Source organism: Juglans regia, chromosome 1 (assembly GCF_001411555.2).
Source record: "Juglans regia cultivar Chandler chromosome 1, Walnut 2.0, whole genome shotgun sequence".
NCBI lineage: Eukaryota > Viridiplantae > Streptophyta > Magnoliopsida > Fagales > Juglandaceae > Juglans > Juglans regia.
In genome coordinates this window covers 31,795,031-31,811,837 of record NC_049901.1, presented here as the reverse complement: position 1 = coordinate 31,811,837, position 16,807 = coordinate 31,795,031, and the positions used below count along the sequence as shown (strand labels likewise).

General features: G+C 37.1%; 1 protein-coding gene across 1 annotated transcript in view; it reads right to left on the bottom strand.

The window, feature by feature from the left end:
* The window catches only part of LOC108993588 (Fanconi anemia group D2 protein homolog), a 40,114-nt gene extending 23,946 nt beyond the window's left edge, over window positions 1–16,168 (bottom strand). Inside the window, exons 1-14 of the mRNA XM_018968575.2 lie at window positions 15,705–16,168; window positions 14,791–15,241; window positions 10,176–10,430; window positions 9,884–10,096; window positions 9,660–9,791; window positions 9,445–9,574; window positions 9,308–9,354; window positions 9,133–9,234; window positions 8,844–8,951; window positions 6,857–6,999; window positions 6,657–6,751; window positions 6,478–6,556; window positions 6,340–6,388; window positions 6,182–6,262 (exon numbers count right to left, since the gene is read on the bottom strand). Coding sequence (XP_018824120.2) covers window positions 6,182–6,262; window positions 6,340–6,388; window positions 6,478–6,556; window positions 6,657–6,751; window positions 6,857–6,999; window positions 8,844–8,951; window positions 9,133–9,234; window positions 9,308–9,354; window positions 9,445–9,574; window positions 9,660–9,791; window positions 9,884–10,096; window positions 10,176–10,430; window positions 14,791–15,241; window positions 15,705–16,042 — 2,223 coding nt within the window. The 5' untranslated portion in view covers window positions 16,043–16,168. The remainder of the gene's footprint in view (window positions 1–6,181; window positions 6,263–6,339; window positions 6,389–6,477; window positions 6,557–6,656; window positions 6,752–6,856; window positions 7,000–8,843; window positions 8,952–9,132; window positions 9,235–9,307; window positions 9,355–9,444; window positions 9,575–9,659; window positions 9,792–9,883; window positions 10,097–10,175; window positions 10,431–14,790; window positions 15,242–15,704) is intronic.
* Between the last annotated feature and the right edge of the window lie 639 nt (window positions 16,169–16,807).

Here is a 16,807-nt window from a genome sequence, read left to right as displayed (position 1 = left end):
AATTTCCAACATAAACGATTACAATATAAATAGAAAAGGAAGGCCACCAAATCAGGAAGGCCACCTAATCAGTAAATCAAATCAGCAATTTCTAGGCTATAAAACAGGAAACAGAAATATTTAAAATCTGAAATAACTACTAGAAAACCGACATATTTAAAACAGAGTTTCCTAACTTATTTCCTAGAAATCCGACACTCTATAACCACTTCCCCAATAAAGCTTTATTAAAGAACCTCAAATTACGAACCCCCCGAACCTCCAACCGAAATAGGAGAACAAATTTTATTCCAACTAGCAATATGGAATTTAGTTTCCTCTCCCACTCCACCCCACAGGAAGACACAAAATAACTTCTCGATCTGGTTGGCCACCCTTGCATGCAATGGAAAAAACAATAGAAAGTAAGTTGGGAGATTGGAAAGCATACTCTTAACTGAAGTAGTTCTGCCCCCTTTAGATAAATATAGCTGCTTCCAACCAGCTAGCATTTTCTCAACTTTCTCAACAACCCCATCCCATATAATATGGTGGCTTATAGGGAGGTTGGTGTACCAATGAAGAGAGAGGGGCACATGGAATGGGTTTGTGGAAGCATATAAGAAGAGGATGGGGGTTTTCTCTCGCCACACAAGATATTGTCTAGGAGATGGGACTAAGATCAAATTCTGGTATGATACTTGGTGTGGTAATTGTGCTCTAAAGGATCTATTTCCTGCGCTCTTCAGGATTGCAAGTGACAAGGATATCTCAGTGGAGGAAGTCATGGTGATAGTGGGGGAACAGATCCAATGGAACATCAATTTTAGTCGGGCGGCTCATGATTGGGAAATGGACAGTTTTGCAACTTTTTTCAGCCTCTTGTATTCTTTCAAAACAAGTAACCAGCGTGCTGATTTTTTGTGGTGGATGGTTACTGGTAAAGGTATGTTCTCGGTTTGTTCGTTTTATAAATCCCTGTCACAAGAGCTTCCAACTCAATTTCCCTGGAAAAGGATTTGGAGACATAAGGCGCCTCTCAAAGCAGTTTTTTTTGTCTGGGCCACTTCCTTGGGCAAGATCCTCACAACAGATAATTTGAGGAGACGGAGGGTGATCATCACCAATTGGTGTTGTATGTGTAGGAACGAGAGAGAATCAGTGGATCATCTACTACTACATTGTGAGGTAGCTCATGGGATTTGGAATGAGGTATTTAGTAGGCTAGACTTGGATTGGGTTATGCCTGCGTCAGTAGTGGCAACGTTGGCTAGTTGGACAGACCTGAGAGGTAATCAACAGATCAAGACTGTATGGAAGATGCTTCCTATTTGCATCATATGGTGTGTATGGCAGGAGCGCAATGAACGAACGTTCGAGGATAAAGAGAGATCGATGGGGGAACTTAAAGCTTTTTTCTTTAGAACTCTTTGTACTTGGGCCATTGCCGTTAATTTTAATGGGCAAGATTTCCATGATTTCCTTGTATCTATGGCTCCTACGTAGTTAGGACTCACTTTTGTACTGAACATGGCTTTTGCCTATTCTTTTATTAATATACTTTTACTTATCAAACAATATAGCATTAGCCTTAAAAGGCACCCCCAACGAAAGGCCTAAATATTTCAAAGGTAAAGAAGCAACTTTACAACCCAACAAACTTGCCAAACTATTGATGTTGCGCACCACTCCCACCGAAACCATCTCGACTTTCCAAGATTCACCTTAAGTAATAACACAACCCTTAAGGCTTGAATCTGACCACGATCTGCATTACAAAAAATAACAGTCATCTACAAAAAGAAGATGAAAAAGTGTAATAGACCCATTATTAGGATTACCAAGAAGCTTGAAAGAAATCCCCAACCAAAACAACGGCCTCCACCATCCAACCCAACACCTCCATGATAATGACAAAAATGAATGGGGACAAAGGATCCCCTATCTCTAACCATGACCATGAGAGCTATGGAAAAAACCACCAAGGTTACCATTAACCAACACCAAAAACTGGGCAATAGAAACACAATGCATAATCCATGAAAACCACATCTCCCAAGCATGTAGAAAAGGGAATCCCAATTCACGTGATCATATACCTTTTCCATGTCAAGCTTACAAAAAACACTTGGAACACCCTCCCTCTTGCGACTATCTAAACATTCATTAGCAATAAGCACCAAATCAAGGAGTTTTCTCCACCGAACAAAGGCATTTTGGGGCTTATAGATAATTTGTTCCATCACCTTGCTCATACAGTTCGTAAGTAGGGGTGAGCACCGACAAAGTCGGAGTCAGATTCCCCTAAATCCGACTCCAACTCCAACTTGTCAAAGCAAAATCAAATTTGGGCTTTCAGCTTTAGGTTTTTTTTAGAGTCATATTTAGCCCATTTTAAAAAATTATTTTTGTGGGCTTTCAAATTTCAATTTTTCCAAAAAATTAAAAATTAAAACTAAATCATTCACTGCTAATTTACTTTTATACTAATATCTGACTTATTTTTATACAAGATTTCTACTATAGTGTCTAATTACATGTTATCATACTATAGAATTACATATTATTTTTAGTGTCTAATTACATGTTATTATACTATACTATTACATGTTATTATATTATAAGCGTCAACTTATTTATACACTAGACTTATTTTCAGTGTCTAATTATATGTTATTATACTTTAGTAAATTAGTATTATGTGTTATTAACTTATTATACTAAACTTATTAGTTATTTCTACACAAAACTTATACTATAGTGTCTAATTACATGTTATTATACTAATGTTTTATTTCTAACTTAATTATATAACAGACTTTCTAGTGCCTAATTACATATTATTATACTTTAGTATTTTTTTTTATAAGTAAAAGTAATTTTATTGATACAAATGAAATAAGCATAACCCGTGTACACAGGAAGTATACAAAAGAAACCTAAATGCATTCTAAGATCAAGAGATTAAAGACAAGAAGTCATGCACATTGTTTCCATTAAGTACAATGGCTGAAAACCAAAGCATTAAAGTGTGTACGAAAAAATTCTGCAACTCCGCCATTGTACGCTCCCTATCTTCAAAACACCGCTCATTTCTTTCCGACCAAATACACCACATGATGCACAACGGAATCATCTTCCACGCTACTAACAGTTCCCACAACACCCTTGTCATCTTACAATGCAATAATAAGTGGTCTACTGATTCTCCATTCTTTTTACACAAATAGCACCAATCCATCACATTCCTAACTTTGCTTCTGATTTAAATATTCAAAGCCTCTTCAGAACAACCCATCCGAAATTGTCCAAATAACAACCCCCCACTTATATTAAGACATGTAGGAAATTTGTCTAAATAAACACTACAGAAGACCACACCTGATTAAAACTCATTTGAAATAAAATCCTTTTTTCCCCTTTCCCCTTTCCCCTTAGCCGAAACCAAAGGAACCACAAAAATGAAAAAGTGAACCAGACACAGAATAAAATCAGCTGCCAACAAAAGCCTAATTAAAAAGGGCCTCTAGGAAAAGAATATATATCTCATAGAAACTCCAATGACTCAATGAAAAAACTTTAATGAACTCCAATGCAGCCATAAATTGAAACTTGGGACTGATGAAGTATTACAATAAGAATTGACAGCAAAAACAGATCTTGGAACATTTTAAGTTTGGACCCATAAAGCCAGGTAAATAAGCCATGGAGGAAGAGAGAAACTCACAGAAAGACGAGTTAAAAGTAGCGACACGGTCGGTGTAAAACACAATCGGAGCAATCACCGTCACAAAGAGCAGGAGATGTAGATTAAACAACTTATGTGGATAACATTTTGACAGACTGCATGGATATGACTGAACGCAAACCAATAATCACAAAATGTTGCATGAAACCAGTAAGCCGAAATAAGCCGAAACCAGGGGCAGCGGGGGTTTCTTCATCTTTTCTCTCTTTTTCACTTGGATTTTATTTTTGTGGATTAATGCTGTTTTGGGTCCTTTGATTCTGCAGCTACGGATAAATTTGTTGAAGATGTTACCACCGTTGTAAATGGAAAGTTTTTCCCCTTTAGTATTATGTTTCTTTTTTTGTGAGTCCGTCAGGCACGGGAGAAAGATTGGAGAGCTTGAATTTTTTGATCAGCTGTTGGCAAATGCAGGAGATGTAGATTAAACGACTTATGTGGCAAGCTGTCATTGGAGGGCTGTTTTTTGAGGTTGGACAGCCCGACCGGCGTGAAGGTGTTCTCTTAAATATTAGTATATGTGTTATTAATTTATTATACTAGACTGATTTAAATACTAGTGTCTAACTTATTTCTATACTTGATTATGTATGGTAGCAATTCTATGAAGTATACATAGACTCAGAGCAGAACTGGAACAGAGTTGAAGCGGAGTCGAATTCGGGGTCGGATTTTCGGATTTTTTCTCAGCCCTATTAGCAAGTAACTTCCAAATTATCTTTTATCTTGTAAACCCCACTTACAAGACTAATAGGACGAAATTCCTTTAACTCAGAAGCCCCAAGTTTCTTAGAAATGAGAGCAATGAAAGTAGCATTGAGTGATTTTTCAACTTTTTAAAGGAAAAGAACTCCTGAACACAACAACTACTTTCACAATCTACCAACAAACTTGGAAAAAGACCATTGAAAATCCATCCATACCAGGAGCTTTATCTTTAACCATCCCACTAACAACCTGAAAAACCTCATCATCAAACAGTCTCTCCAACCAACTCACACAAAGAGGATCAAGAGAATTAAAAGCCAAACCATCAAGTTTAGGCCTCCAAAAAGCTGGTTCGGTGAGAAGGCCTTCATACTGATGCACAATAAGATCCTGAATCTCACATGGAGATGAAATCATACTATTATCGGAATGAAGCATCACAATAGCATTGTTCCTCCGGTGTGAGTTGGCCATCCTATGAAAAAATTTAGTACATTTATCCTCCTTTTTCATCCAAAGAGCCCTTGATTTTTGCCGCCATGAAATCTCCTCCATCAACAACACCCTCTCAAGATCAGCCACCACTGATTTTGTTTCTCAAAAAGAGCTCCTCATAAGGAACCCCATTCATACACATTGTATTAGAGGTGAAGGTTTTGGCAGCTAAAACTCTATTGCAAAAGCTCACAAGCATGAAGTAAGACTCTAAAGCTGAAAACAATAACTTGAGGAAAATTTAAATATGGGATGGGTAGTAGACCATCCATCTCCTTATAATTTGACAATCAGTACCGTCTTGCCATATGTTAATGTCTCATTCAGGGTTAAGAAAGAAGGCAACGGTTGGAGCAACTACAGCACGGGTTGAATAGGCCAATCGCTCAATCTGTGAATTGGATAGAGACAAAAACACAATCAATAACAGACTTAGGCCCAATCCTATGAGAATCCTATGAGAGATGATCAGCTTCAAGGACTAGTGATCCTGGGGGAATAGTTTCTGTTAAAAGGGCTTGAGATCTCCCGCATCACACCTAGATCATCTGGCTAGCGATCCATGACATATTGAACACTCAAGACAAGTTGCAAGCTTATGAAACTATCCAATATGAGAATCTTGACGCTGTCTACTATTCTTGCCCCTTGCTTGAGTGCATATGGTACTTGCTTGCTTACTATATCCACCCATCATCTGTAGAAGTTGAGAAGGAACAATCAATGGATGAGTGAGAACTTCACAGGAAAATCTCCCACTTTACAAAAGATACTAGCTGCTGCAGTTAATGCTATTTGGATGGAAAGGAATGCTAGAACTTTCAGAAGCAAAGTTAGGAATGTGTGTGATGTTATTCATGACATTATGCATCAGGGAAGATTAAATATAACATCATTCGTAGTTTTAAGCCATCCCAATAAAACTAGATAACTATAAAGATTATGGGGCATTTCAGAGAATGAACTTAAGCTCCGGTAGCTCCAAGAAGTTTATTGTGTTATCCTAGTTGGTTTAGGCCACCTTACGAACCTGTTACTGATCTGTCTTGGTCTAGGGTATGCACTAAGCTTTTGCACAGGCATTTTTCATTAATATAATCAGTGAATCACTCACTTACTCCAAAAAAAAAAAAACATTGATAAAGCTAAAATAATCTGAATCCCTTATGCTCTAAAACACATAGTAAAATGGCACATAAAGGTATAGAGACCAATTGATTACATTAAGAAAGCCATTTTTATTGGAATGACCTTAGATGAAGGAAGGTGCAAAGGGCAGCCAAGTAGAGCATCAATTCCTTCAAGAGATCCTTGATTTGTTGACCTCTCAATCTGACAACAGATAGAAACTAACAATTAATTTTCCATTATTTATTTTTTTCCCACTACCAAAAGGACCATGCACTTACAGTGGATAGTAAGAGGAAGTTAGCAGGAAGAAACTGCAAGGAAGCTGACCTGCACAAAACAAAATTTTAACTTCAGCATTCAGTAAAATTTGGGCAAGTTCTGAAGTGATACATGGGAGAGCATGGCCAAAACAATACTGCAGGGAAGAGGAAGCCAATGGCAAAATGTTCAAACAAACAGGAGATATATCACCATCCAAGTTCATCCACAATTCACCTGAAAGGAATAAGCAGAAAAGGTGCTCAATCTACTGCCCAAGATAATCCACTTTCTTTTATGATTTTGGGAACTAAACAGAGTAAATCATAAAACTTACCTTCTAAACCACAATATGATTCCTTCAAAGGCATTTTCCCACCATCAAGATCGGACAGAAAAACAGATTCAAACTCTCCTACATGTTTCACAATCCTACAATATACAAGCAAATTTTTTAGAGAAAATAAAATGTAATGAAGCCATTTCTTGGTATTGCTACTAGCGATAAGATAAATCAGTTTGTTAAACTTAACTTACAGCTCCATAATTGACGTATGAAGAGCTCCATTGTCCAACATTGCGGTCAGTTCATCATAAAACAGTATCAATGGTAAGGGGTACCGTCTGCAAGACTCCAGTGAAGCTTTCAGAAGTTCCAATGCCTCTTCACAATTTGATTTCTGTACCCATAAAATCCAGGAATGGTGAACACACTCCTACAATATTATTGCATTTCAAATAACTCATTGGCATACAAAGGCACTAAAAGATCATCAGCTCTTATATAATTTCAACACTGAAGAAGGCATATAGCAGGCACTTCCTGTCGTAAGATTATCATAATAGGCTTTATCACATTAATTTTGTGCATTTTCTTTCTGTTTTCCATTTCTTTTCATTAGTTAACTCAGTATCAGGGCACTTCCTGCCCTTTTTTATTGGTTCTCAATGTTTTCTCCGACACCTAGATCGACGTGCCTCACACAACGGAGTTAATCTAGATCATCAACTACGAATGATTTGGCATTTTCTTTTAAATTTTTGTTATACGTTATCATTATCGGGGGCTTACAAGAATTGTTGCTGCAGCCACTGGATTACAGCAGATTAAAGCAGTGTTTCATATCTCAGTAACTACAGTTTCTGCACTTGAGGAGCAGTAATGTTGATAACACAAGGAAGACAACCAAAACGAGAGATCAAATTCTTGGTTGCTATTATGGTGTCAAACAACAATGTCGTCTTCTCAGTATTTTTTCCTGGGTTGAAAAAAATATGTTGTTTTTCCCTTCTACAAGCCAAAAGTAACAATATTTACAAGGCAAGCTTCTGACTGAAAAAAAAAAAAAATCCCAATTGCTGTGTTTGGCTGCTTGGGTAGTTTACAAGTCTTTTCTGCTGTGTTTTGTTTTGTTTTGTTCCCAATTTCAGGATGGTTCATGATTAATTTTTCTATAGCCTATTTGTTGTTATTGGAGATATTCAGTTAGTTTACATGGTCAATCAAAAGATTACCGAAATAAATCACTTTACCAACTAGCATTTCTGTGACAGTGTCACAGTGGAAAAATGTTATGATCTGAGGAAGACAGCCAAACGAAAAGTCTATTTCTTGGTTGGTGTTGGGGTGACAAACAACAATGTCGTTCTGTCAGTGTATCATTTTGCCAAGTATCAAGAGATCCAAGACAGAAAATATTGATTTTTGCCTTTGTACAATAGTTTGGGTGCTTGAGCGCATGTTTCTCATATTATTTTTTTCTCTCTGTTTATAGTTAATTTAAAGGTGGATAAATGAAATATTAAAAATACGATGTCCTCCCAAATGGGAGTATGGCCTTGCCTTGCCTTGCCATATGACCTATCTTCCCGTGTCACTAGGAATGCTCAGTGACAACCTCTCAATCGTAGGAAGAAGGCGTAAGCAAGCCTGAATATGGCTTGATTAACAAGAAGCCTAGGTCAGATTATGCTCAAGAATAGTCTTGAAACATGTCACAAATTTCGCTAGAAACCTCCACATTGTGAATTGTGATTGCTAAGTTCTCACGAAAATACTGCAAAAAAGGGTTGCTCTCAGCAGCCCCTGGCAGCCTTAAAACTCGCATTTTTCCTCTATCTAGACATGACCAAGATTAAAAGCATGCTTATACAAAATCTGAATATGTTAAAACACACCCACAGCACATGGCATGACGTAGTTGTAGAATCTGACAGATTAATGAAGTTTATACAGGATATGTGCATGTAAGACAGTATATTACCCACTCACTACTATATATATACACGCAGACACACGTACACACGTACATACTAATTCATATAAATGTATGTATGCATGTATGCTTCCATGTAGATTTTTGTAAAAGAAAAAATTTGTATGCATTTTATATAAGCGGTCATACTCTATATTTTTACTAATTACAATAAAATCCATACACTAAGTCAGCAACAAAGTAATCATATTAGCACCCAGTGCCATCACCTATGGAAGATCTCCAATATAAATATTACTAGGGCCTACCTGAGATGTGGAGCCATAGGAAGCACTACTTTTATCTCCCATAAAAGAAACTAGCTTCAGAGTTCCGATTAAGCCCATCTTCTTAAACTTTGGATCTGGATTGCCTACCTAGTGGGAGGGGCAGCATATATTTAGTCACTTCACAATTATTAAAGATGGGAAAGAGACAACAATTACAACAAAAGCATAAATACCCAAAACCACACATTTGCTCAAAAGCACTTCTTTTCTTTAAAACCACAAAAGCAAATGATATATTAATTCCGTGCGAAATCGGCTTTTACACTACCTGCTTTCTTATGATCATTAATAGTTCATTTGCAACAGAAGATCCAAACGAAGCTGAATTTGATCGAGCTGAAAGTGATAAATGGCTAAAAACCTCATAAACCTGCACAACCATAAAGCCAGTGAAACAACGGCAAGTAGAACACTTTACTGATTTCCATGACACAATAATATACCTTGTGTAGATTCTCAACACTAAATCCCTCCAAGTAATCCAAAATACCTGGATTTCAGAATGAAGAACACATCAAGGTATCTCGCAATTGACAACTTGACAAAATGAACATGACTCTAGGCAGGACAAAGAAGATACCATTTATGTGACAAGAAAGAGGAAGCAAATCATGTGCATATTTGGAGGCCAGCAGAACCATGGTCTCCAAAGCAGACTGCACTTCAAAACTTACACCAGATCCAACATGGGTAACTAGTGCCCCAAGAACCTGCAAAGAAACCACAACCAAGAGTTCCCAGAAAACTTACTTTCCATCATAAATAAATCACAAAATTAGTTATCAAGCTGCTTACTTCCTGTCTTGAATAATTATCAAGGAACTCTTCGAACAGACAAATATACATGTGAATGCCAAACTCCCGAGCTCTTTGTTCTTTGCAAGCCAACAGGTACTCAGACAAGGAAAGAAACGATGGGAAATAATCCTATTCAAAATTAATGAGACACCCAGATAGAAATTCAAAATATATAAAAGTGAAATGAAATAATCCTTAAACGAAATCTTTGTTATAGACACCTGAACCAATTCCTTATTCCCACATATGCACTGATCGAGCATAACTTCCTGAATGCAATCTTCAATAATTTTCTTCTTGAACATCTTTTCAATGCTCTTCTGTAGGGACTCCCCATTACCATATATGAGCACAAGGAGCCATATGTCAATGACTTTGTGATCCCGAGGCTTTTCAAGGCAATTCAATTCTTTCAAAATCTCCTGACAGAGAAACTGTGCATAGCAGCAAATGCAAAAGGTTACATTAAATTCAAATAGCAATTCTGAAGATATAATATGGTGGAGGGCATACATTCCTGAATCGTAGACTTGATCTTAAGGCATCGAGAATAGAAGCCTCTGTGTTGTCTACTAGTGACTTTCCTTTGAGTTTGTTGTGTTGTGATGCACGAGAATTTGATAGTCCAACAAATTTTAACTGCTCACGAATATGTAAGACTATTCTCCGAACGTTCACTGGTGTTGCTGAAAGCAGCAGAAATCTAAGTAGATATGGCATGTGCTCGGCATCAATTGTTCGGATGCTTGATAATGCAATGGTAATTACCTACAAATTGAAGTGAGAGAGAGAACTTAGACATATGGCAAAACAAGATTCTTAGAACTGCAAACTAAACGAGAAGCTCCAACTCAACTAAGTGACTTGTCTTATTTCCCCATATCCTAAAAACTTCCAAGACTCCATATTTCATTGGAAGGCCCAATGCACCATTAGGTTTCTTTATTTCTCCTTCTTGGGAGGTTCAGTACCTGGAGCTGTGCCAAAAGAGATTGTCTCGCCCATTTTCGAATCATTTCCCAATTTTGCTAGATTGTGGTGGTATTCATGTAGGTCAAAGGTATTTTAAGTTCAAAAACATGTGGTTAGGACCTAATAGTTTGTTGATAAGGTTAGGAGTTGGTGGTCTTCTTATCAGTTCTCAAGTACTCCGAGTCTTATCCTTGATGATAAGCTTAAAGCCTAGAAACTCGATTTAAAGAAGTGAAGTGCATAAGTTTTTGGGAATATTGACAGCCAGAAATATTCTCTATTAGAGTTGCATGTTTGGGAGGTTGGGGAGGAGAATGGGGTTCCTTCTGAGGAGATTTTGTGGAGAAAAAAAAAATTGGTGGTGGCTGATCTAGAGAGGGTATTGTCGATGGAGATTTCTTGGCGGCGAAAATCAAGGGCTCTCTGGTTGAAAGAGGAGGATAAATGCACTAAAGTATTTTACAGAATGGTCAACTCACATCAGCATAGCGATGCCATTGAGTTGCTTCATTCTGATAATTGTGTGATTTCATCTCCACATGAGATTCAGGATCATATTGTGCATTATTGTTTTTGATAAGTAAAATATTACGCATTATTATGAAGGTCTTCTCACTGAACCAACTTCTTCGAGGCCTAAACATGATGGTTTGGCTTTTGATTCTCTTGATCCTCGATGTGCAAGTTGGTTGGAGAGATTGTTTGACGAAGATGATTTTTTTCAGGTAGTTAGTGGGATGTTTAAAGATAAAGCTCCCGGTCCGAATGAATTTTCAATGATCTTTTTCCATGTCTGCTAGGATATTGTGAAAGAAGATGTCATGTGGGTTTTTCAGGAGTTCTTTTCTTTTAAAAAGTTTGAAAAATCTCTCACTACGACCTTCATTGCTCTCATTTCTCAGAAAACTGGGGCTTTTGAGTTAAAGGATTTTTGTACTATTAGCCTTGTGAGTGGCGTTTACGAGATAATTTCGAAGGTACTTGCTAATCGTATGAGTATGGTGATAGTGCAAATTATCTCTCACCACCAAAATGCCTCTACTTGGGGGAGACAAATCCTAGATTCTATACTTGTTGCTAATGAATGGTTAGATAGTCATATGAGAAAAGGTGTTCCTAGTGTTCTTTTTTTTTTTTTTTTTTGATAAGTAAGAAAGACAATTTTATTAAATTGAATGAAATGGGCGATACCCATGTACGCAAGAAGTATACAAAAGAAAACACCTAAAACAGAAAACCAAAACAATAAAGAATGCACAAAAAAATTCCAAAGTTCCTCCAAAGTACACTCCTTATCATTGAAACACCATTCATTCATTTCCATCAAAATACACCGCATAAGACACAAAGAAACCATCTTCCAAGCCACATCCACTTGAGAGCAACCATAGCTTGTTCCAACACGCAAGAAGATCAACCACTCTCAAAGGCATCACCTAAGCCAACCTGGCTCTACAAAAAGCACCATCCCACAAAGCCCTTGCCACCTCACAATGCAAAAGTAAATGATCCAAAGATTCTCCAAGCTTCTTATACATGAAATGCCAATCCATAACAATAACACAACACCAAATATCAAACCAAAAAGGAATCCTATAACCTAGGAGTGGCAATATATGATACAATTTATAAACCCAACATGAACACGACACGAAATTAGCGAGTTTGGATCTGATGTTAACGGGTTCAAGTCAAAACAGGTTGACCCGTTAAGACATGATTTATAAACGAGTCATTAACAGGTTAACCAGCTTAACACGAAACCAACCCATTATTACCCATTTAGATTTTTACTCACAATCACAATTTTATTATTGTTGGATTGTAATATTGGTATTTTTCAATATGCTTATCTTTTTTATTGTTGAGAATATAATTCTGAACCTATACTCATATTTGTTAATATTGAGATTATAATATTGATTTTATTATAAGTTAAAATCTGAAAAATATTGATATTTTTTATTAGTGGGTAGTCTAATTATTATTTTTAGATATTATGGCTACTAATAAATACAAATTTTAATTTTTATGTGAAATTATGTTAATCAAGTAAAATGGGTTATGCGGATTAATTCAACCCGTTTACATGAGAAATTATGTTAATTGTGGTTTGAGATAAGGGAACCCTTTATCCCCTTTGCTTTTTGTTATTATCATGGAGGTGTTGGGTCGAATGGCGGAGGTTGCATCCGGTTTTTGGGTGGAAAATGCCAATAATGGGTCTATCACACTTTCTCATCTTCTTTTTACAGTTGACACTCTTATTTTTTGTTATTTGAATCGTGTCAAATTCAAGCCTTAAGGGTTGTGTTATTATTTTTTGAAGTTGTCTCTGGCCTTAAGGTGAATCTTGGAAAGTCTGAGATGGTTCCGGTGGGGCAAGTGCACAACATTAATTGTTTGGTGAGTTTGTTGGGTTGTAAAGTTGCTTCTCTGCCAATGAAATATTTAGGTCTTCCATTGGGGCATCTTTTAAGGTTAATGCTATTTGGGATAAGGTTGTTGAGAAAATTGAGAAAATGTTGGCTGCTTTGAAGCAGTTGTATTTATCAAAAGGGGGCAGAATTACTTTAATTAAGAGTACCCTTTCCAAGCTTCTCACTTATTTTCTATCTTGATTCCCATTGCCTACAGGGGTGGCCAACTGGATCAAGAAGTTATTTCATTCTTTCTTGTGGGGTGGAATGGGAGAGAAAACTAAATTCCATCTTGTTAGTTGAAATAAAGTTTGTTCTCCTATTTCGAATGGAGGTCTGGGGGTTCGTAATTTGAGGATTTTCAATAAAGCTTTGTTGGGGAAATGGTTATGAAGATATCAATTGGAAGGGTAGTCACTTTGGAGGGAGGTTATTGATCGGAAATATGGTAGTGCTTAGGGGGGTTGGTGCTCTAATGAGGTAAGGGGGGCATATGGTGCGAGTCTTTGGAAGTTCATTAGAAAGGGTTGGGAGAGTTTTGTTAAACATGTTAGTTATGCTCTTGGAGAGAGTTCTAGGATTCATTTTTAGGTTGATATTTGGTGTGGTGATCGAGCCCTCAATAGGGTGTTTCCGGCCATTTTTCGTCTGGTTTCTAATCAGAATGCATATGTTTCTGATCTGCTAGTCTGTTCTAATGGATCTTTTTAGTGGGATGTTTGTTTTACAAGAGCTGTTCAGGATTGGGAAATTGATTAAGTTTCAGCTGTCTTCAGTTTTTTATACTCTTTGAGACTTGGTGGTAATGATGGGGATAGGATGTTGTGGAAGTCCAAGTGGAGTAAAAAGTTTACTGTTCGTTCATATTATAAGCTGTTGATTGTTCAGAGTAGTCCTCCTTTTCCTTGGAAGAGTATTTGGAGGTCTCACGTGCCTACCAAAGTTGCTTTTTTTATATGGACTGCATCTATTGGGAAAATCTTAACGATGGATAATTTGAGAAAACTTGGTCTTATTGTCATGAATTGGTATTTCATGTGTAAGAACCATAGGGAATCTGTGAATTATATAATTTTGCATTGTACTGTGGCAAGGGCTTTGTGAAATGAAATTTTTTGTCGAACAGGGTTGGCTTGGATGATGCCTTTGAGAGTGGTTGATCTTCTAGTGTGTTGGAACGAGCTACATGGTTGCTCTCAAGTGGATGCGGTTTTGAAGATGGTTCCTTTGTGTCTTATGTGGTGTATTTGGATGAAAAGGAATGAGCGGTGTTTCAATGATAAGAGCGTACTGTGGAGGAACTTCAGAATTTTTTTGTGCACTCTTCATTGCTTTGGTTTTCTGCTTTAGTAATTAATGGAGCTTCTATTCGTGATCTTTTGTTATCGTTTTCCGCTTCTTAGAATGTATTTAGGCATTTTCTTTTGTATACTTCATATGTACATGGACATCGCCTATTTAATTTGAAGTAATAAAATTGTCTTTCTTACTTATAAAAAATAAAAAAAGATTTCTGTAAATCTTAATGCAGAGAACAAAAATCAAGTTTTTCTCATACTTATTATTGTTGGGGATATGAAAAAGCAGAAACCTTCATTTTATTAAGCTGAATTCAATCATGTGTCAAGTTTTGCATTATTACAAACCTAAACAACAATATAGATAGGACTAAAATACTTGTTTCCTGAATATATATTTTTAGTACCAGAAACTCAATGGAAGAGATTATGGAAAACCTGTTCTTGCAACTGATCATCCAGCTTAAGGTTTGAAAGAGAGTCAAGCACTGGTACAATGATAGTGGAATCCTCTTGAAGCATTTGTTCCAGGCCCTCAACCACAATCTTATTGTTTTGATCACCAATAATCTCGGGCAATGATCCAATGATCTCCTTCTTCAAGTGTGAAGGGCAAATCGAGAGGACTTGCATCAATTTATTAGTGAAGACATTGTGATCGACAATAAAATCAAGCCACCGAAACTGATTAATAATAAGCCTAGCAACATCATCTTCAAGTGATAATGACGCTCCTGAATGTTCTGGACATGCATCGAAATATTCTGGAAGTTTCTCAAGGAGCATGCTCTGAAGGTCTAGTTGGACAGATGGGACCAGTAACAGATGTCGGACAATGCTCTCACTTCTGGTGGAACTAAGACCATCAGGATTTATAGAAATGAGAACTCTGCACACATGTAAGAAGCCTGAATTTTTTGAGATTTTGGAAAAATACTTCACAGTTCACATCGAACAAGGTCTTTTTTTTTTACGGACGAACATAATTAAAACTACAAATAGAAGTTAGGTTGTTTTGGTAAACTAAAAATACCCACCATTTGGTCGCAGAGAAAAATAAGAAAAACGCAAAATTAAAATACTGGAAATTTACGATTCTCTATCTAAGCATATAAGCCGAACATGTTAAAAGAATCCTATGTTCTCTCTCTCTCCCCCCCGGTTTTCCTATAATCTATCCCAGAGAATCAGGCAGTTTGCTTGCCAAGAAAATATGAGAAAAAAGGAGCCAGATTAGGAAGTCGAACGGAAAACATAACATAAGCCAAATGAGCCTAAGAGATACTAGACATAACATAAGTCCAGGAAGAATCAGAATGTGAGAAAACAATAAAAAATGTAAAACAACTGACCTGCGAAGATTAGGAGGGGAATGGATGTAGGAAGAGAAGCCGGAGAGGAAATCGGAGCGGAGAGAAGGGGCATTTTGGGAAGAGGAGAAGAGGCGATGGAGGCGGCGGCGGAACTGGTGGGGATCGGAGGGGAGGCAAGGTGGGCCCGCCGGGTTGATGAGGGTGCACCCGGCGTCTGCCAGAACCGACACCATGGTGTCTACTGCAGGGGCGGTTTCCAGGACATCGTATTGCTGCAGGGTTTTGGCGGATTTGGGAGGAGGGAAGGGTGGAACGAAGGGGGAGGAGGAGGAGGGTCTTTTACGCGAAGGGGCTTGTTGCTGTCGAAGAAGCACCATCTTAACTAGTTACTATGGTGGTCTGTGTCTGATTCTTCTCTGCTTCTGGGCTTGTTTCTTCAAGTCAGTCACTACTCACTCCTACAAGAGAGAGATGATGGAGAATGGGTTCTCTCGCAGACATGAAAAGGCTAGAAACCGCGCCAAATTTGAAAGAATTGCCAAATGTAGGATGTATGTCGCTCTCGGTTTAGGGTGTGTTTGGCAAGTTGAGTTACTCTCACTATTATTCTTTATTTTATTATTATTTTTTATCTACTTTTCTACTATTCATTATTTTTTACTTACTTTTTACTACTATTCAATATTTTATTATTACTTTTTCATTACTTTTTTACTACTATTCACAAACATTCTTAACACTTCTCACTACCCAAACGTACCTTAATGTTTTCTCTTTCTTTGAAAATTTGTACGGGACATCAGTGTCGTATGACTGGATTTGAATTTAGCCTTGTGTTTTTTATTTTGAAAAATTATATTCTCATGATTTAACTTAAGAAATAAATTTTAAATTTTATAAATTAAGGCTAATTTGTATGCTGAGCTGAGTTGAATTATTTATGAATATTAGTGAGTTGAAATGATAGAATGAGTTTTGTAGGGCCACCTAAGATGAGTTTAGATGTATTTATGAAAATTTGAAAAAAGTTGTGAGTCCTACATGTAAAAATATGTTGAATTGAAAAAAGTTGTAGTTCTCACGTGTTAAGTGCATTGTGCACTTAAGCTGCAAATGCTCATTGCACTTCAAGTGACTAGTGT